Consider the following 22305-nt stretch of genomic DNA (forward strand, 5'->3'; position numbering starts at 1 on the left):
CCAAAGGAGTTCAGAAGATTAGGTACTTGAGAACGAGTGGCAGTTGAGTCCGTTTGAGAAGGAATGATTAAATTCAGTTTTGATCGTTGGCTGTGAACCATGAAGAAGAATGAGAGTTGACTAGAAAAAAACTTGTAAGTGAGGGGACTCTAGTTGAATGGGAGTAGTTTAGGACCAGGGAGATAATAAACCCAACGAGCTTTGTCTCAGGCCTACAGGAACCCTAGCAATTGGGAAGTGGAGGCAGGAGGATGGAGAGTTAGAGGCCAGCATGGGGGTAAGGAGTAAGACTGCCTCAAAAACAAAATATAGAGCATAATAACAAAATCATACAATTGGTAGGGGTGAGGAAAAGAAAGAGAACCTTGGGTGATTTTTAGTTTAGGGGAGAAACCAGAGAGAGCCCAAAGTAGAGTGCAGGGAGGAGAGCATTCCGGCTTGAGAACATCAGCTGCTGTGGAGCTCGGCAAGGGGAAGGTGTTGCACCTGGCAGGTTGCTGTCACTGGGGATCTTTGAGAGGTCCTTTCCATAGAGTGGGCAGGCAGGTGGTGGTGACACAGGCAGCCTGTAGAGACTGAACTTTAGAAAAGTTAGGGAGCTCTTGAAGAGGAGCAAACATTTGAAGTGGCTTGTTAGGACTGAGCAATCGAGGCTTTAAAGGAGAAACTTCAATTTGATTTAGTTACATGGTTTTCCACACTTACTTTAGGAGCCTACATACTGAGAGGTTAGAACTAGGAACCAAGGTGAGGGTGGAGCAATAGCTCAGTAGTTTAAGCACCGGCTGGCTGCTCTTCCAGAGGACCTGGGCTCAATTCCCAGCACCCACAGTTGTCCATAACTCCAGTTCCAGGGGATTTAACACTCTCACACAGACATGAATGCAGTCAAAACACCAATGCACATAACATTTTAAAAAGAAAAATTAATTAAAAATATGTTTAAGCCAGGTCATGGTGGCTCACACCTTTAAGCCCAGCACTGGAAGGCAGAGACAGGTGGATCTCTGAGTTTGGGGCCTACCTGGTCTACAGAGTCAGTTACAAAAAAACAAACCAAACAAACCAAAAAAGGAATCAAGGCAGAAACTATTTTTACAGTTTCTAGTCTTATAAATATCATGGACTGTTGAGACTCTTCAAATTAAAACATGTACTAAGTTAGCATTTGAAATAGGTACTTAAGATTATCAGGTGTTTTCCATAAGTGTTTGGGTGAGATGACATGTGTATGAGAAGCTTTCAGTATCTTAGTGTTTTTTAGTATTTAGAGACATTATAAAGAAATTAGCCCTTCCTCTAGTCTCCTGTTGCCCTTGCTCTCTTCTCCTTCTCTTCTCCCCCCTCAGCCCTTCATGTGTTCATGACCACTTCTCTCCCCCCCTTCTCTGTCTCTACTCCCTCAACTCCCCTCCCCCATGCCCTAAATAAACTCTATACTTAAAAAAATTAAAAAAAAAAAAAAACCCTTAAACTGGCTGATGCTGCTAATGATTGGATAGATGTTGTAGTGACATAGATGGAAAGACTCTTTAGGGACTTTTCTGTCATTCTAGGGAAAAAGACTACATTTCTCCATAGAAAGGAGCTTCAGGATTGGTGTCTATGACTGTTCAATTTAATAATGTAGAGTTAACCGTGAGAAGTCTCCAGATTTCTAAGAACTTTCATTACTCTACATTCTTTCCCTTTAGAAACGGTGCCTGCCTCCCAGCAACCCTCCACACAGCTTCCTCCAGACACAGCCTCTCCTCTCCTCATCCTGTCGCCTCCGGTTCCTACTCCTAGTTCTGCCTCTCGGCCAGTTGAGACAGCAGCCGTCGAAGCTCCTGGTATGAGCAGTGTTTCCACAGAGCCAGATGATGAAGAGGGCCTCAAACACTTGGAACAGGTAGAATCATGTTTCTCTTATATCTTCTATCAAGCCCTTACATGGATAACCCAGTGAGGAAGTTTTATGCACTAGATTTTAAGTACTGGAAAAATTGTTTGGTATTAATGTTTGTGTGAGTAATTGTCTTTCAGATCATTTCATGCTTTTAAGTTTCTGCTATGTAGTAGTCATTATGTCAGGTTATGTTTTGCTTTTTTGAGATTGCCCTCAGCTGTTTTCCTTTCTTTTCTTTTTGGATCTTAATGGAATGCTAAAAATGGTGAACACAAGCAGCTGTGGACGATCCCTGTGTCTTCTGTGCTTCTTAAGTACAGCAGGGACAATGGTTAAAAACTTCAGGATGTTAACATTCTTATTCATGTCTGTGTTTCCCTAAAATTGTGTGTAACGTCACATGTAAATGATGAGTTGATTTTCCACAGAATAATTCCTCTCTCCTTGGGGTGGCATGGTTAGAGACAGGAAACATAGAAGGAAAGGTTAGTTATATCTTAGTGGAACTTGTCAAATAACTTATTTACAATTGTATTAGTTGAGTCTTCTGTTCTATTAACATCTCTACTCAAACATGCAGGTTTGTGAAAACAATCTAGAATGGGCCAACATCATATTTTAAAACCTTATTTCAAGCCTGGGCTTTGATCTGTACCAGTTTGTAGTCCAATCTAGTTGGTTTACTTTGGGTCTTTTATTCATAATTTTTCTCCCATAAAATGGGATCAGGTTGTTAACAGTTTGTGTTCCTTTCATAAATCAAGTAGTCAAAAAATAGTGATTGTTATTAGCCTTATAATATTAATTCAGGAGTATGTGTTTCCTATTATACTTTTGTCTTCTGTTATTAGCAAGCTGAGAAGATGGTGGCTTATCTCCAGGACAGTGCACTAGATGACGAAAGATTGACATCAAAACTGCAAGAGCACCGAGCCAAAGGAGTGTCAATCCCACTGATGCACGAAGCAATGCAGAAGTGGTATTACAAAGACCCTCAGGGGGAGATCCAAGGTCAGTGGTTCATTTGTACTTTAAATATTTAAGTATTGGTGCTCCTTTCAGAGCCTCCTGTTTGTGTGCATAATGGAAAACAGAGTCAACAGACTTGCTCTATAAGTACAAAGAAGAAACCTAGGAAAGAAACACAGGTAGAGTGATGGCTAAAATGGCAGTGGGGTCAGCAGAATGCTCTATGCACTCCCTGAGCTCCATACATCCCAGCTAGGTAAGAGCTGGTACATCACTCACATCTCTGCTTCAACATCCACACCAACAGAAGGTGCTAGCAGCAAGTGTTGGAGAGCCTGATATGATTTGCTGAAGTAGGCTTGCTGTAAACAACAAAGAATTACTGAAATGACTAAGAAAAGACTATAGTATTACGAATGCATCCCTTAAAAGATTTGAATAAACTAGATTAGAGGAGAGAAATTGTAAAGCATGTGTAGATTCATTTCTGCTTTAAAAATGTTTAACTCCTGAGTTGTTTGTTGGTATATTAGTGTCAGTTTTAGCACAGTACTTAGGGAATATATATTGTGAGGGCACCAGCATGTTAGTGTCTTCCACTTCCAGTTCTCTTAGCCTACCCTGCCTTGCTCTACTTTGCAGGAGTTACCTACTGCACCACTGCCTGGTCTTATTCATTATTGACATCCAAGTAGGTTAACTAGATGTTTTTTGCATTTTAGCAGGACTGTTGTCCTTTTATAGCAACATACATTTCCTTTCACACTTCTTTATCTGTGGTAAGCATCAATCTGTTAACAGTTTTATGTTTTACCGTTTTAGGAATGTTATGTAAATAGATCACACAGTTTACAATGTTTGGTTGGGTGGTTCTGTCCACTTAGTATAATCCCCGAGATTCATCCAGGTGGCTTCATATGTAATTACTTTCTTTCCTTGTACTGCTGAGTCATACTCGACGATGTTGGTGTGTTATAGCATGTTTAACCATTCTTCTGATGAAGGACATTTGAGTGCTTCAAATTTTTTGACTGCTACAAATGAAACTGCTGTAAACATTTATGGGCAGTATGTGAAAGTATGTCATTCTTTCAGTATAAAGCCCAAGAGTGCAAGTACTAGGTCAAGTGGCTGTCGGATCTTTAGTTTTTAGAACTTCTTTCCAGAGTGTCTGACCATTCTATATGCCCTCTGACGATGTGCACGTTATTGCTTCTCTTTACCAGAAATTGATGATGATAGGTTTTGTGTTTCATTGTTTTTGTTTTTTAAATCATTCTAGCAAGTGTGTAATGATACTTTACTGTGGCTCAGGATCTCCATCCATTTTGAACTTTGAGCAGTGTCTTGTGTCTCAGCCTCCTGAATGCTAGCACTATAGATATGTGTATCTTTTAGTCTCCTGATTTGTCATCTCTGAGGCTTACTTCCATCTGCTAACCTCTGTACAATCTAATCTAGTCCTAGAGTGTTTTCAGCCTCTGGACTATTGAATAAGCTCACCCCTCTCTAGTTGGCTCACTCAACTCAGCTGATCTGGCTAAAACTCCTCTCCATTCTAATTGATTCAATCTATCTTCTCAGTTTCTTACTGAATTGCTCTGCTTGGCCTCAAACATTGACATTCTGTTCTAATCTTCTGGCTCCTTTTCTTTCTCTGACTTGTTCTATCTTTTTGCCTGTCTAGCTTATTCTCTCTTTAACCCCCCTCTGTAAAACTCTTTACAGTGAAAGTGCCTCTTTCTCCTTTTTTTTCTCTCTTCACTGCTCTTGAGTAGCCTTCTTTCTCTTCTCTCTCTCTCTCTCTCTCTCTCTCTCTCTCTCTCTCTCTCTCTCCTCTCCTCTCCTCTCCTCTCCTCTCCTCTCCTCTCCTCTCCTCTCCTCTCCTCTCCTCTCCTCTCTCTCTCTCTCTCTCTCTCTCTCCCCTCTCTCTCTCCTCACTCTCTGTTGTGAGCCACCATGTGGTTGCTGGGATTTGAACTCAGGACCTTCGGAAGAGCAGTCACTGCTCTTACCCACTGAGCCATTTCTCCAGCCCTTCTTTCTCTTCTCCTGAGAGTTTGGCATTTTGTCCTATTTTGTCAAATCAGTTTGTCTGCCACCCAGTTCTACACCACTTCCAAACATGGGTGTTTCTTTCTGCAAACTAACTTTACATTCATTGTTTGGGATTAAAGTTGTGTGTACTAAGGGTGTGTTTACATTCCAGCCAGAGGGATTAAAGGTGTAATCTGAGGGCTAAGCCACACCACAACTAGAAACAGTTTTTTCAGTAAATAACACAATCTTCGGGTTCACAGTGTGATCAGATATCCTGCAACAGACATGCTCAGACCCACCTGCTTCTTTATCATATGGAAACTGTCTCATCATATTTGTAACTGTCTCTATAGCTGCTGTGCTATTTTATGTTCTTGCCAAAGGTATATAGGATTCTAATTTGTCTACATCCGTGCTCACTTTTGTTTTATTTTGTAGTTGTTGGGATATCCCATTGTATGTACAGTTTGTTTGAGTGGGGGGAGTTTAACCCATGGTGAGCTCCAACTCTTTAATTCTCCTGACTTAGCCTCAAGGGTGCTGGGATTATGGATGTCTTCTCCCAAACCTAGATTGTTATGGTATCTGGTTCTGATTGCATCTTTACCTGTGTTTATGTCTAAAGGAGTTTTTCCCTTTCTCAGCCTCCATCTCCCTTTCTGAGATGATATCTTGTATTACTTACACTGATTTCACACTTCTGGGCTGAAGACCCCTGCCCCAGCCCTCCGAAGTAGCTAGAAATAATAAAGCCAACAGACACAATTATTCTACTAGGCATGTTTGTGTGTACCTGGTGGTAGGTCCTTTTTTTGTTTCTAAAGATTATTATTTATTATCACTATTTATGTATTTGCATGTTGTGTGAAGCCAGAGGACAATTCTATGGAATTGGTTCTGCATTTCCACCTTTCCTTGAGTTCCAAGGGTGGAACTGGGGTTACTGGGTTTAAGTGCTCATACTTAATGAGCCATCTTGCTGGCCCAGATCATGTGTTTACTTTTTTTTTTTTTTCCATTTTAAATTGTGTGTGTGTGTGTGTGGGGGGGTGTATATGTACATGTGTATCAGGTATTTGTAAGCTGACATATGATGCTGGAACCCAAACCTGCATCTTTTGCCAGAGCAATAAGTGTTTTAACTGGGAACCATCTGTGTGTGTGATGGTGGTGGGCAGGCGCACACATGGTGTGGAAGTCAGAGGACAACTTGCAAGTGTTGATTCTCTTCACTTTGTGGTTCCCAGGGATCTTTCTCAAGTTAGTTGTCAGACTCAGTGGTAACCATTTTAACTGACTTCTCATGTATCATCTTTTTTACTTCCTAATGTTTTTTAGATCAACTCTTTTGCATATATGATATATAAAATGCTTCACAGATTTGGGTGTCATCCTTCTGTAGGGACCATACTATTCCAGTTTTTTTAGTATATGTGCTACCAGAGTAAGCTCCCATCCTTAGGATAAAAAAGGTGGTGTACATATTTCTGCACCATGTGTAATGTACCATATAAAATATTGGTAATCCTTCCCCACCATTATAGTCAGCTTACTGATAATTTCTTATAAGTTGAATGAAGCATCTTATTCCAAGAGTAAATTTAACTTTATCATTGTTTATTTAGTGTATGTGGAGTGTACAAGTACACACAGAGACATACACATTCTTTTAGCCATAAATTATTTGGAAGTGGTTTTAGCTTCTAAGCTAGGGATTTTCCTGTTAGTATTCTGGGGTGTGTGTGTGTGTGTGTGTTGTGTGTATGTGTATGTGTATGTGTGTATGTGAGAGAGAGACACAGACAGACAGTGTGTGCGTGCATCAGCGCATATATATGCATGTGTGCAATACACACATGCACACACATATTCTGTGGTGATGCGGTGTTTTATTTTAATTAATAATTTGGAGGGGATCAGTTGTGGTTGTGCATGCCTTTAATCCCAGCACTCTGGAGGCACAGGCCAGAAAATGGTAGATCTCTGTGAGTTTGAGACCAGCCTGGTCTGTAAAACAAATTCAGTACAGCCAGGGCTATTACACAGACCAACCCTGTCCAGAAAAACCAAAAGAAAAAAAAAAAAAAGAAAGAAAGAAGAAACAAAAATGGGATTACTGGATAAATGACTTCCAGAGGCCCCAGGCTTCCTCCCAGCATCTACATAGTTATATAGTCAGACCCATCTGTAACTCAGGTTCTGGGGACCCCACACCCACTCTGGCCTCTGTGACCAGGCACACAGGTGGTACAGAGACATTCCTATAGGCAAAACATATCTAAAAAAAAAATTTTAATGCTAAAAAAATACTGAAAATTTGTCTATGTTCTGTAAGTTTTTATGTTTAAAGTACTCAACTAAAGAATGCTATTTTTTTTCTCAAGGCCAGATTTAGTCTAGTTAGGTACATGCATTGCAGTTTGCCTTAGTTCAGTTGATGATTGCTTTTTACAAATCATTAATCTCCAACAGAACATAACAAATGTAGCCCTGAGCATTTAGTGATCATATCCAGCACGTGCTATCAGCTCTTCAGTGTATTTTACGCTCCTGATGTGAGTTGTTGCAGAGGGTGAGACAGTTATTCTGCGTATAGTCATTAAAGCATTGGTGACAAATGTGAGACGTGTCAGGCTGGAGCTTGCTTGGGGGTGAGACTCAGGAGCAGGGTACTTGCTGAAAATGAAAATCTATTTGTTACTTTTTGAGGTAAGCTGGTATTCTATAAAGTTTTGAATGAACACGAGACTCAGGGAATATATTTATTTTTGAGCCTGACAGCATTCTCACTCCCCTTGTGTTTAGGTCCCTTTAACAATCAGGAGATGGCCGAATGGTTTCAGGCGGGCTATTTTACTATGTCTTTGCTGGTGAAGAGAGCGTGTGATGAAAGCTTCCAGCCCCTTGGTGATATCATGAAAATGTGGGGAAGGGTTCCTTTCTCTCCAGGCCCAGCTCCCCCTCCTCATATGGTGAGTATCTTCCCACGGGCCTGGGGTTCACAGCAGATACAGGAGCACTTGTTTCTCTTTGAATGACAACCAGGGTTGCAGTGAAGGAAGGGAGAATGGTAGTTTCTCTTTCTTTTTCTTTGATACAGGGTTTTGGCCTGGATTTTGCTCTGCAGACCAGGTTGACCTCAAACTTGTGGTGGTTCTCTTGCTTCTACCTAAGTTGCTGGGATCATAGGCATGAACTACCATACCCAACCTGGTAGTTTCATAGAAGTAAATTGAAATGATAATGGGCATTTTTGAATAGAATTGTATCCTGAACACTAATGACCTTTTCAGAACTTATTGTGCATTCATCTATATATACTGTATAAAATCTGTCGGTGGTTTTCTAACCAATAAAGAATGAGACCAATATCTTATCCTGACCTAACCTGTAGGTCCTTTATGGTCTGACTGTCTCCCTTTCATAGCTCATGTCAAAGCTTTTATCTTCTGTGTTTCAAAATGGCTGGCCTCTGAAAAGTCCTTACTACTTTTACTTAGAATGTGCACTTTTCCTCTCACCTCTATTTCCTTCTTATTTTCTGGCTCATAAAATTTCTTGAACTTGAGGCTTATTCAAATATAAGTGCCACTACTGCGTCAGGATATTTTGAAGGCTTAACCTTGGCTGGGAACTTTTCTCTTGAGGCTGGCCTTTCTCAGTTGAGTTGCTAGTAGAGGTTGCTAGGTGTGTGTCTGTCTATGTTTTTATTAAATTGGAGCAAGTAGTGGTTGTCCATTGATAAAAATGATACTATTTAATTTACCATGAATACTTGATTTCTGCAGTAACCTGCTGTTGACTTACACAGCTATACTGAGGCTACCAGTGTTATTTTCACGGTAATTTTGTTTGATAGGTGTCAGTGAATGTGCTGTATCCTCTGTCATTAAAGGATGAGACTCACTGGCTTGCTGGCCATCATACTTTCTCTTCCATGATTCATACATTATTTTTGAGAATTATTCCTTTTCAATCACAAGAACAATTATAGTGAATCATTACTTGAATTTACCTGACAAGTTTGAGCCTTATTTCCTATCTTAGAGTTGAAATGTGACTTTGATGTGTCAGGAGCTAAAAGCTGCTGGCTTGGTTTTTGGCATGTTCTCACCTCTTGTTTTCTCCAGTCACAGTCTGCATCTCTTTAATTGAAGCTGTACCTAAGTCTCAGTCTGTACCCTTCAAGGGGAAACTTTTGGGAAGCTCAGCTTCCTTGTTACCTGCTACCTCCTTCCTCAAAGCACTGATAAGAGAGCTGACTTTCACAAGCGAAACTCTTAAAACCCAGCTACTTGTGTGAAGTGTTGACTAGACCTTACTCCTGATGTCTCTGAATTTAGGATTCTTCCTGCCCTAACCTATTGTAAGTCAGATGCTTTATTCCAAGCTATAATCAGTAAGTAAGAAAGATACAAGTTGATATATGGTTTGCCTACAGGTTAGTCTGTTATCTTAGGTTTTTGTTTTTATTACTATAAACCTTATATTTTCTTTGTCTTTATTTTCTTTGTCTCTATTTTAACTTTATAAAACCAAAATTTCAGCCATCTTCTTTGAATTATTTTGAAATACAAAGAAAATACTATTAGCCAGTGTTTCTACCTTCCAGTGTATTACTAGCATTAGAAATCCCTAATTTAAGGGAGGAGTTCTCATCCCATCAGCTGTTAGGTCACTTTACTCTTTTTCATGTTGTCCTGTTTCTGTGATTTTTACGTGATCTTTAAAACAAGCCACTAAGATGTAGAGTGCTGGGTAATTTCTCAGTTACAGTAACAGCTCTGTAGATCACAGTTCAGCTTTCAGTTTGAAGTAGTGGAGGACAGTGCTGAGTAAGGACCGCTTGTGACTTATGCTGGTAACGCCACCTTACTCCACTAGGTGGCATTGCTTAATTTTTTAAGATAATGGGGTTTTTAGTTAAGGGTTTGAAGGACACAAGTTTGGAATAGGAAGCAAAAGGTCTTGCGTGTGGTGTGCTATGTGTGTAGGTGTGTATACTCGATGCCATGTATGCTCATTGCTGTTTATTTCATGGTGCTTCTTCTTGTACCTCTTTTCTCTCAGGGAGAATTGGACCAGGAACGCCTGACCAGACAGCAGGAACTCACTGCCTTATACCAGATGCAGCACCTCCAGTACCAGCAGTTCTTAATCCAGTAAGAGCAGTGATGCAGTAGGATACACTGCAGCATCAAAAGAGCCTGACATAGAATCTGCTCCAAGTCTCACCTGTTAGAGTGAGAACTCAAGGCTTCTGTGATACTTGAGTAGCCTACTAGTGACATGTGTACCACTGTCCATCTCATTGTAGCTTGCCTTTTAATTCTAGATTCCAGAGAATGGCATCTAGTTAGGTTTTCAGGGTCTTTAGTTGCTGAAGAAAGAGCCAGACAATCATTTTATTGACTAAGTATTTTTTGAGGAACACAGAGAAAAATCAGGAGAAGGAGAAGGTGGGAAGAAGTTAAAGAATTTGTTGTTAGGAATGGTGTAGAACAATGACCAGCTCACTAAGGTTGTTATCTTACGTGTGTGTGTGTGTGTGTGTGTGTGTGTGTGTGTTGAGATATTTAACCATATAGCCCTGACTGCCTTAAAATTCATGTTCTGCAGCCTTAGTCTCCTGAGCACTAGGGTCATGAAAAAGAAGTAATATTTGTGCAGGTAGGTGGGTGGGCACTGTCTAGTGTTGGTAGCCTGCTGCCTGTTTTAAGCAAAACATTATTGGATCATATGACTTAGCTCCCTGTGACTGCCGTTAAATTTCAGGGGAAGAACTGAGCAGTTGCACCTGTAAACCTGAAGACATTTTCTGTTTGCAACTTTCAGAGCCACCAGAAAATGTTGCCCCAAAATTTCCATGCTGAAACAGAAAATCTGAGAAAATTTTGTAGAAGTAATTTTAGTTTTGCAGAGTTCTTCATTATGAAATAGGTGTTCAAATTTGCTTACTGTCATTTATAATCTAGAAAATTATGAAATAGGTGTTCAAATTTGCTTACTGTCATTTATAATCTAGAAAATCTTGTGGGTATTTGACAGTTTTTTGACATTCTGACATTATGAAATATATCACACATATCATTTATTTCATATGTATATGTATACACACACAATTTTATATCTGTCCTTCAGGAACATCATATATGATGTGAATCAAAAATTTTTGTGACTTTATAGAATTATAAAATATATTTGATATATCTGAGTGTGGTGGTTGGAGGAGGGAAGAAGTTGGGTTTTGTTTTTTCTTTCAATCATGTGAACTGTATATGAGTAGATAGGTTATACTTTTTTTTTTTTTTAACTTTCGAAGACAACAGTATGCACAGGTTTTGGCTCAACAGCAGAAAGCAGCTTTGTCATCTCAGCAGCAGCAACAATTGGCTCTTCTTCTGCAGCAGTTCCAGGCTCTGAAGATGAGGTTGGTGGTCATTCCATTATGTCACATTTCTGTGTACACACGTGTGCATGTGTGGGGGTAATTTTACTTTTACCCGTGATACCTGATAAAAAGATTGATAAGGCACACAGGGTCGTGGTTCACTGAGATTCCCAAACCATTAATGCAAATTCGTGGACAAAGCAATTATGGAGACATTCTTTTAATTCCTGCTACTTCAGATTTTCATTCAGGGAATTTGTCTCAGCTCCTGAAGTTATATCAGCAGTTACTGTTCCAAAGCTGTGTCTTGATCAAAGTGCTTCACATTTCTCATGTGGCTTTTAGCCTATCCTACGAGGCAAGCAGATTAATGGTTGAATCCCTTTCTCCTCTCCCTGTCCCTCTCCCTGTCCCTCTCCCTGTACCTCTCCTTCTCCCTCTCCCTCCCTTTCTTTCTTTCCTTTATTGTTTTTTTTCGAGGTCAGGGTTTCTCTATATATAGCTCTGGAACTCTTTCTGTAGATCAGGTTAGCCTCAAACTCAAGAGATCTGCCTGCCTCTGCTTTCCAAGTGCTGGGCTTAAAAGCAGGTGCCATCATGCCCAGCTTGGTCTCTATTATAAAGATAAGCAAACTGGACCCTTGATTAACCTGATATATGGAAGACCTCAGACACAGAGGTGAAATGCAATTCTTGGGTGTCATTGTTGTTTTAAGACAGAGTCTCACTATGTACACATCAAACCTAACCTTGATTGCACCACCACACCTAGCTTTCATCAATTTCAAAACAGAGTCTAATACTAGCAAAGTAGAAGCAGGTAGATCTCTATGAATTTGAGGCCAACTTGATCTAACATGAGTTCCAGGTCACCAGGGCTATATGTGGAGGAAGGGCCTTTCTGCTGTGGAACCCTTTCTCAAAAAAAAAAACAAAACAAAAACAAACAAACAAACAAACAAACAAACAAACAAACAAAACCAGGGCAACAGCAGCAAAGTGTTGGCATAACCGAGAAACCTACTCATAGTCTAGGAGTCCCTCTCTATCTTATTTTCCAAGTGACAGGAACACATTGACTTTTTATTTCCCTTTTGCAGAATGTCTGATCAGAACATCATTCCCTCAGTAACTAGGTCTGTGTCAGTGCCAGATACTGGCTCTATCTGGGAGCTTCAGCCAGCAGCCTCACAGCCTGCAGGTAAAACTTAACTTTGCTTATGTTACGGTTGAATGGATTTAGAATGTAATGATCATTTGTAGTTCATTTTTAAAAAAATGTCCTAGAAGTATTGAACCATTATTATTGAATTTTAAGAAGTTCCATCTTTAGTACATCCAAAAAAGGCTTTGTAGGAAGTATTTATTGTATAAACTGTTTGAATTATGTGAGCTAAGTTTCTGTTTTGTTGCTCTAACTAATGTAGAATTTTGGATGTGTGTGTGTGGGCATAGGTGACACAGTACATTCATCAATGGAGGTTAAGACAACTTGTGGGAGCTGGTTCTCTACTACCCTGTGAGTTCTAGGGGTCACACTCGTGTGCCAGCCCACATTATTCTTTTCTTAATATTATTTATATTAGAATGCTAAAATATTCTTCCGTGTTTTGAAGCTTCTAAGTATTTAAAACAGCTTATATGTAGTCATTTTAAATACTGCGTTGGTTTTATGTATACAGTATTTAATTTGCATAGATAGATTGTAATAGGTATGCAGAGAAATAGAGTAATGTCTGGGGCTATAAATTTAGTGGTAAAATACTTGTCTAACATTTGCAAGACTGTTAAATTTCTCTAGTCCGACAAAAAAGGAAAGAGAATTAGTGTCAACAAATTTACTAACAATAAGAAAATAGACTCAGAAACTTTTATTGTTGTGTTTTGTTTTTTGTTTTGAGAGAAGGTTTCATGTAGCCTTGATCTAATGTGTAGCTAAGGCTGGCTTTGAACTCAAGATCCTCCTTTGAGCTCTACTTTCAGAGTGCTGGGATTACAGAAATTTATCACCACACTTGGCTTGGAATCCTTAATGTTTACATCTACATCTGGCCCTGTACTGTCTTTTAGGTTTGACAGATCAAAGGTAATTTGTAAGACCTGCATAGTCTCTTTACCAAGAGATGTAACTTAAAACCTTAAGGTGAAGACTTGAGTAACATTTAATAATTGATAGTGTGCAAACACCTGGTTCTCCACTTGTATGGCTATTAGAAACCCTCTGGCATTTGAATTGTTGTAGTGTCACATTTTTATCATGTTCCTTTTAAAGTTTTAAAACTAGTTCATCTTTAAAGACGGAGACACATCAGGTACCTGTATGGAATGGCACACAAATGAAATTGGTTCCTTAGTAAATGTCTCATACTATATTTTCTTTATGGTGTATTAATGAGTTTTGATGTAACTTAGTTCCTTTTGTTTTTTTTTGTTTTTTTTTTGTTTTTTTTTTTTGGTTTTTCAAGACAGGGTTTCTCTGTATAGCCCTGGCTGTCCTGGAACTCACTTTGTAGACCAGGCTGGCCTCGAACTCAGAAATCCGCCTGTCTCTGCCTCCCGAGTGCTGGGATTAAAGGCGTGCGCCACCACCGCCCGGCTCTTAGTTTCTTTTAAAGCAAACAGCTGGGCACATGGTGGCACATACTATTAATCTCAGCATTTGGAAGGCCGAGGCAGGAAGGACTCACATTCTAGGCTGTTTTGGACTATGTAGCAAGACAAGCCCGTGTACTCCTCCCAGAGATAAACAGTTGTGTATGATGGAGCATGTTCAGGTTCAGGGAGCAGCTCTTTTCCTTATGCCTGTGGCTATGTGACTGTGCTACACTCTTGGACCTTTCTCGGTTTTGTCTTGTCTTACAGTTTGGGAAGGTGGTAGTGTATGGGATCTTCCCCTGGACACCACGACACCAGGTCCTTCCCTGGAACAGCTTCAGCAGCTAGAGAAGGCCAAAGCTGCAAAGGTCTGAAACTTACTCTTAAATTAACCACTGTGTACCTGCCTTCTAGCTACAGAATGCAAGGCTTTGTTTATTTCATTTCTTTCCTTTCCTCTAGCTACCTGTTCTATCTTTTTAGTTTACTTCTGCTTAGCTGGGATAAGTACATTTGTATTCTATCTTTTTGTGTCCTCTTCTAAAATAACCTAAAGACCTCAATTAAAATTGGTTAGTATTGAGGTACTTAATGATAATGGTCATATGTGTATTTTACTTACATTATTCATGGGATGATTATCTGTTACAAATACTGTTAGAAAATATCCACTATGTTTATTAGATTCTTAGTCTGTCATCTCCATTTCAACATTGAATCTTGATAGTCATTTTTTAGTATCTTCAGGTATGAAATTCAAATGTTCAGCATGATCATTAGATCCTGGAGATGCTAACAGGCAAGTTTGGTTTAGAACTTGGCAGAAGAGGGTGTTCTACCAGTAGTACATGGTGTGAGTCTAATGATTTCTTGATTCTCACACCCCAGTAGAGTCACATATGATGCATGTTATATTCCGAGAGGGTACTGTTCTCTTCGTAGAACCTGGAGTGTGGAAAGGACCACAGTGAGATCTGTTTCCATAAATGAATGGGAGTCTGTAGTTCTTTACAGTTCTTGACTTTAGACTCACTCAGTGCTATGAGCTGAGGACATGTGAGTAAGAATAAGGTCTTTCAGGTAGTCCTGTGGTAGGTAGGCAGATGTAGATAAGGAGCAGGTTCACTTACAGGGTGCTCAAGAGTATATGAATTACTGCCCATCTTAGAGAGGTGGCAACACTTTTGATAGTCAGCAATTCCTAAATTAATTTGTACTTCAGGATTAGTAGGGGTTTGGTTTTATTTGTGACATGATCGCACTATTGCAACTCTGTCTTGGGAGTTGCTCCGTAGACAAAATTGGCCTCAAACTTGAGGTGGACCTACTGCCTCTGCTTCTCAAGTACTGGGATTATACGTGTATCCACTATGTCCCAGCATAGGTTTTAAGATAGGAAAATTAAGTTGCAGTTAAAGAAAATAGTTCTGGCTAGATAGATTCAAGAACATTGAGGATTTAGGGAGCAGCTAAGTAATTTCATCTGACTGGGAGCCAGGGTACAATCTGAGGAAGAAGATGAGCAGAGCTGTCACGAGTACCTTGCACATTCCGTGATAGAATTTATTTTCATGGCAAGGAATGCTGCCAGATTACCCTGTCTTCCCCATACCTTCCCCCGTTAAGGTTTTAAGCTGAGGATGTGGATAGAGAATTAGGAGTAGGAAGGCTGGGCAAGACTCTTAGAATATATGTGAGAAAAGAGAAGACCTAAAGTATAATTGACAGTGGTGAGATTAGTAAACCTTGTGTTCATTCCTAGCATCCCTGCTGGTAGCTGTGGAAATCTTAGAGACACAGTTAGATCCCAGTAAGGAGTGTTTTTAGGGACCAGTAAAGAAATACCAGACACACAGTCTAGGCCACTTCTGATGTTACTCTTATGTTGACCCCTTTGTGTCCCATATCTTAAGAGATGTGGCGTACTGTCATGTCACATGAAGAGGTGGTCAAAGTGGGAGGAACATGCATATAACTTAGAAGAGCAGAAAAGTGATTCAAATGCCCTGTTGGAGCTTAGAGTCAGGCAGGGGTTTTCTCCCCACATTGCAGCACAGCAGGGTGCTGCTGAGTGAATGGGAGATGGACCTCTCACCTCTGCAATTACTCAGTGCTTCCGGGCACCCCATGCCTCCTCTCAAGCTGACGGAAAATTCTCTTTCACCATCCAGTTAGAACAGGAGAGAAGAGAGGCAGAAATGAGGGCAAAAAGGGAAGAGGAGGAGCGAAAGAGGCAAGAAGAACTCCGGAGACAACAGGAGGAAATCCTTCGGAGGCAGCAGGAGGAAGAAAGGAAAAGACGGGAAGAAGAGGAACTTGCTCGAAGGAAGCAGGTATATTCCTGGGCATTATAACACACACAGGAGAAGCTCTGCTCCTGGGTGGGGGAGGTCCTTGGGTTATGTGCTCCCTTCCATATACAGATGAATGGGAGAGAAGGCAGTAATAGCAGGGTTAGAAGACTTACTTTACTCACCATCGGAAACAGCACCCACTGAAGTGCTAATCATGAGTCTTTTAATTTTTCATAATTTACTCATAACCTAATCAGGTTTTAGATATTCTAGCCTTACTGATAAAACACGAAATAATTTTGGTACACAGCATTGGTGTTTTATAAAGTCAAATATGCTTTCAAAAAACTATGTGATGACAATACAGTTTACAATTTTGAGTGTGCACTCAGTGGCATCCTGTTTTCACTATTACTGAGACCTCACTCTTGTCCAGGTGCAGAATTGCCTTGTCTTCCCAAACTGAACATTCTTAACCCATGAAACATTGATTCTGTGTCTTCTTCCTGGTCCCTGGTGTCCACATTTTTCTTGCTATGATTTTGACTACTCTGGGTACCTCATTTAATCAAACAGCATTTGTCACTTGATGACTGACTTAAATTTGTGTCATTGTCATAGCATATGATCAGAATTTTTTTTTCTTTAGGCTAAATAACTTTGTTATATGTAGATAGCACATTTTGATTTACCTGCATGTGGACATTTGGAGGACTTCATAAGCATATTTTGAGTATGAAAATAATGTTGCTGTAAACATGAGCATATAGATAATTGAGCCATCACTTTCAGCTCTACATATATATGTACCAGAAGTATATTTACCACATGAAACATTAATTCTATTAAAATTTTTTTATGTGCTCATTTTCAGAGCATGGGGGTTTGAGTGTCTTTTTGTTTTTCCCAAAAGTTGTTATTTCTGCTTGTTTACTTTTGCCAGGTGGGATAGTCTTCATAGGGTTTCAGTTTACATTTCCCAAGTGATAGTGGGATTGAACATCTTTTCACATCCTCAAGTCATTCAGCTATATTTTGAAAAAAATATATTTATCTTTGACTAAGTCCTTGCCCCACTAGTCAATTTGAATAAACCTTTTCAGCTCTCTGCTGGTGATTAGTTTTCAAAAATTGAGAGGAAGCTGGGCGGTGGTGGCGCATGCCTTTAATCCCAACACTTGGGAGGCAGAGGCAGGCAGATTTCTGAGTTTGAGGCCAGCCTGGTCTACAAAGTGAGTTCCAGGACAACTAGAGCTACACAGAGAAACCCTGTCTCAAAAAACAAACAAAAAAACCCCCAAAACAACAACAATAACAAAATAACTGAGAGGAAAAACCCTCTCTACACAGAACTGTGTAGTTATCCCTAGATACAGGGTTTGGAGTCAGGACCTGTTACAGACATGAAGTACACAGATGCTTCAGTCTCTGATGTAGACTGTGTGTGTACAGCCGTGACAGCCCGTGAGTACCCTAGATTACTAACCAACGGTGTAACTTCTGTGGGAATGGTTGTGCTGTCCTATTAAAGAACAGTGACCCAGTATCAATGCAGTTTTTCCTTCTCAAATATTTTCTTTTCTTTTCTTTTTTTTTTTTTTTTTTTTGGTTTTTTCGAGACAGGGTTTCTCTGTATAGCCCTGGCTGTCCTGGAACTCACTTTGTAGACCAGGCTGGCCTCGAACTCAGAAATCCACCTGCCTCTGCCTCCCAAGTGCTGGGATTAAAGGCGTGCGCCACCACGCCCGGCTCAAATATTTTCAATCTTTTTTTTTTCTGGTTTTTTAGACAGGGTTTCTCTGTGTAGCCCAGGCTGGCCTCAAACTCAGAAATCTGCCTCCCTCTGCCTCCAAAGTGCTAGGATTACAAGGCCTGTACCACTACTGTCCGGCAAATATTTTCAATCTTTGATTGAACTGCTAGTAGATTTAGGGGAAAAAAAAAAAAAGGCAATTGGGTGATTACTTAAGAAATAGGTCATTTTTACCTAGTGTTTCATATCCTGACTTTTGATGTTAATGAATTATGTCATCATTCATGCCAAATATTACTTATATGCACAGATCTACATCATCACAGTGACTGTACAAAATTTATAGTTTAGCCAGCCCACTATTGTGAGATTCAAGATTTAGTCCCAATGTATTACTGTTTCCTAGGATGTCTGAAAGTCTTTGCAGTGCTTTTGTTCTTAATCAGTGAGGCTAACTAGTTTTTTTATGTTTTATTTTTACTGTTTCATTTTGTGGAATCTGTTCTTAACTTGCTTAGTCTGCTTTTCTGCTGGAGTTTTATAGACTCCAGTGGAAAATTCCACTCTGGTGGTCCGAAGCTTTAGTTAGCACGTTTGTGCTTGTTGGCTGTAAGATGTTCTGTGAAAAAGAAAAGGATGCATGATAAGACCAAAACAAATTTCTTAGAGTTACACTGTGCATCAGTGTAGAATAATGGCAAAAGACTGGAGACATGGCACAGCAGTTAAGAGCACTGGCTGTTCTTCCAAAAGAGTCAGGATTTGATTCCAAGCACTGCTGTGGTTCATAATTATTTATAATTCAAGTTCTATGGCAGTGGTTCTCAAGTTTCCTAATGCCCTGATCCTTTAATAGAGTTCCTCACCCCCAACCATCCAATTATTTTGCTTCTATTATAATCAAAATGTAAATATCTGATACATAACCCCCCCCCCCACACACACACACACACACACACTGGGTCATGACCCACAGGTCAGAGCCACTGCTCTGGGGGATACAATGCCTTCTGAGGCCACCAGACACAGATATTGTACACAGAAGCAGCCTGGTCTACATAGATAATCCCTGGGAGATGGGGGAGATTAAATAATACACATTTAATTCTGTAGTATGAAGAGCTCCCTGCATGATACTGTGTGGTACTTAGTGGTGGGACTTGAAGATGTTTTGGGATGCATGGCTTTTCTCACTTCACTAGGTTTTGATGTACTTGGCATCCTTAGGATGTACATTTTTAGGTAATTTTTTTTAAAAAATAGAGCTAAAGATACCAACAGAGAAAGCAAAGCCTGTGTTCTAGTATCCTGTCTAGGGTCACTAGTAGACTTGTGACTACTAAAAAAAGAAATAGGAAAAAAAGAAATACAGGATAGACTTCTTACTATATTACAATGTACTAGTATTTTAAATAGTTAGGTTTTATTCATCTTATTTCTTGTGGAGACAGGGTCTCATCATGTAGATCAGGCTGGCCATGGAACTATAGTGAGCCTCCCACCTTCATATGAGAGTTCCATATCTGTGCCTAGCTTCATTCGTTTGTTTATTCATTTTCCCTAAGATAGAGTTTGTCTGTGTAGTGTTGGCTGTCCAACTTGCTCTGTAGCACAGGCTGGCCTGGAACTCAGAGATCCACCCTCTGCCCTGTGACCTGAGAGCTGGGATTAAAGTGTGCCACCATGCCTGGCTTGTTGGTTTTTGTTTTTGTTTTTGTTTTTTAATCTTAATATACCTGCCTTTTCAACTTAACATGGTACTTTTCACTCCAGATCTGTTCTGTACTTAGGAAACTTAGTAGTTCATCACCTACTCCTCTTCAATTACTGGTAAGTGAGTTTCACACACACTTCACTCTGTTGTTTTCCTTAGGAGGAGGCTCTGCGGCGCCAACGGGAGCAAGAGATTGCACTAAGGCGGCAGCGAGAAGAGGAGGAAAGGCAGCAGCAGGAAGAAGCTCTTAGACGATTGGAGGAGCGGAGGAGAGAAGAGGAGGAAAGGCGGAAGCAGGAAGAACTGCTACGCAAGCAGGTGGCCAGACACTGTGCTCTGTTTCTTAAAGCTGGGGCAGGGGCAGCTACTGACGCCTTCTCAAGGTGCTCACAGTCACCAAAAGGACTGATTGATGCAGGCTTTTTACTTCTGTCTGTGGTCTTTATCTCTTCAAATGAAACATGTTTTCTGAGGGAAAAAGAAATACATCTCTCTGATTTTCTTCATCTCTATGGTAAAAGCACACTATGGTGTGGGATTTTTTTAAATGTATTTTTTCATTTTGAGATGGTGTTGCTCTATGTAGCCTTGTGTGACTTGGAACTCATTATGTAGTTTAGACTAGCCCCAGTATCACAGAGATCTGCCCATCTCTGTTTTCCAAGTGCTGAAATTAAAGGTATGCACCACCATTAAAATAAAAATCCCTAATAGCATGGATTTCTAGGCTTTGTATTCTTTATATGATTTTTTTTGTGGCATGTTTTAAAACACTTAAGTTTTTTAATTTTTAGTAATGTTTACACTTCCCCACTAATTTAGTTTTAGCTTTCTTAGGTATAGAATCTTTATATTCTGAAAAAACATCCTTTGTTAAGTAAATGGTTTACATCTTTGTTCTTCTTAAACTGTAATTTGTCTGTTTCCTTAGTCCTTATTAGCATCTTTTTACAATTACAGAATTTTGTAGTTTTTGAGAATTCCTACACAAGCATACTATATTTCTACCTTATTTCTACCCTGTCTCTTCCTCTCCGACTCTTTCTTTGTCACTCTCTAACCCTTTTGTACTCATGCCTTCCTGTTCTATAGCTATTTATATCTGTATTCCTACACAAAAAACCCCATTGAATCCACCTACTTATATCTGTATACCTACACAACCAACCTATTTTTGTCCACCTGTTGTTTAGACCTGACCACTTCGGATTGGGAAACCTATCAGGGGAGCTTGCCTCTCTCTGGAGAGAGAGCCTTTGACTCCTTGTAGCTCTTTATATAGGAGGAAACTTTTCTCTGTAATAGTTTTCTCGATTTATGTTGATATGTTGATGTGGTCTTTACAAGACTCGTGCAGTCAGCCATACTATTATAGAAAGTTGGTGTAGCATCTGTGCCATGTCTCTAAGACATTGTCTTGTAGCAGCTGTCCTGATCCTTTGGCTCTTCTGATCTTACATGATGTTCCTTGTGCCTTAGGTGCAGGCGTCATATTGTCCCTCTTGGAAGTGGCCATAATACAGTCATTAATTCTCTAGATTTTGAACAGTTGTGGATCTGTAGTAGACTACATCTACTGCAAAAGAAATTGCTTTGATAAGAGGTGAGAGCTGTACTTAATCTGTGTATAAGCATACAATTAGAAGCTACTACATGTAGGAGCCTGGCAGGAGTATGTTCTCCACCAGGACCTGTGACAGACCATTCTAGCCACAGGTTCTTCTCTAAGCTTATAGTGTCAGGCATGAGTTCTCCCCTGTTTAGCAGCCTTACGTCCATTTAGACATCTCTTGGTTACTGCCAAGATGTAAGTACCACTATAGCAGTATTGGAAATATCTCTGCCAGCTTGCCATTGTTGTAATTTATAGGTTTTATAGCTGGGTAGGGCTATTGATTACTTTTCTCATCTGGCAGCCTGCAGAGCACCTTTTGACACTATGAAAGCTAGGGAGGAGGCTTCTAGGTTAGCACCAGCTTGATCTCTCCATTTCTATGATCAGAGTGTGTCATGTCTCTAGCAACAGGTTCTCTCACCTTCAAGTTCTAGGAGGCAACCAAGGATCATGGTAATAAATAGCCTCTGTTGCTTTTGGGGTCTCTTAGTCTCCTGACCAACAACTGGAAGGGAAGTGTTCCTTGCCTGGCACTTGGATTTTTGTTAGGTTGTCTGTGGCTCCTGGGCAGTAGGAATAGTATCTCTCTGTGTTGGATGATACAGTCTGTGGAACTGTCTTCCCTACTATTAGCCTGCAGTAGACAACTGAACACTTCTCAGTTCTTTCAGCTGCTCCATTTTGGTTCAGTCCCTATGTAGCTTAGGTCAGCCACTGGTTTCAACAGCATTGAGAGCTCACTCGTCTCTTACGTGATTCCTTCTATTATCCCTCCTTGTAGGTCTGCTTTTTAACTGCAGCCACTCCTTTGTCCCAGAACTCACACTTTTGGCATCTCATGGTACATAGACTCTGTAAAACTAGATAGTACCTTCAGGAAAAAAGCTGGAAATTTGCAAATACTACATTTTTGGGTATTTGTTTTGCAGTGCTAGGGATTAAATCTGGAACCCTGTATGTACTAGGCAAGTGTTCTTCCACTGAGCTAAGTCTCCAACCACAGATAAGACTCTTGTTTCACACTGGTGTTGTGTTTGTTGTTACTG

The 22305-nt window shown here is 40.1% G+C and overlaps 1 protein-coding gene across 8 annotated transcripts in view; it reads left to right on the plus strand.

Moving 5' to 3' along the window:
- The window catches only part of Gigyf2 (GRB10 interacting GYF protein 2), a 129393-nt gene that overhangs the window by 86934 nt on the left and 20154 nt on the right, over positions 1-22305 (plus strand). For all 8 annotated transcript variants that reach the window (XR_015047339.1, XM_029478474.2, XM_085839159.1 and 5 more), the window contains 9 exons: positions 1695-1891; positions 2740-2899; positions 7703-7869; positions 9968-10059; positions 11220-11327; positions 12389-12489; positions 14151-14251; positions 16055-16216; positions 19804-19962. Coding sequence is in view for 7 of the 8 variants with exons in the window: in XM_029478474.2 (XP_029334334.1) it covers positions 1695-1891; positions 2740-2899; positions 7703-7869; positions 9968-10059; positions 11220-11327; positions 12389-12489; positions 14151-14251; positions 16055-16216; positions 19804-19962 (1247 nt within the window). In the remaining variant the exon portion in view is untranslated. The remainder of the gene's footprint in view (positions 1-1694; positions 1892-2739; positions 2900-7702; positions 7870-9967; positions 10060-11219; positions 11328-12388; positions 12490-14150; positions 14252-16054; positions 16217-19803; positions 19963-22305) is intronic.

This window comes from Mus caroli, unplaced genomic scaffold, assembly GCF_978045245.1.
Source record: "Mus caroli unplaced genomic scaffold, Mus_caroli_1 scaffold_1, whole genome shotgun sequence".
Lineage (NCBI taxonomy): Eukaryota > Metazoa > Chordata > Mammalia > Rodentia > Muridae > Mus > Mus caroli.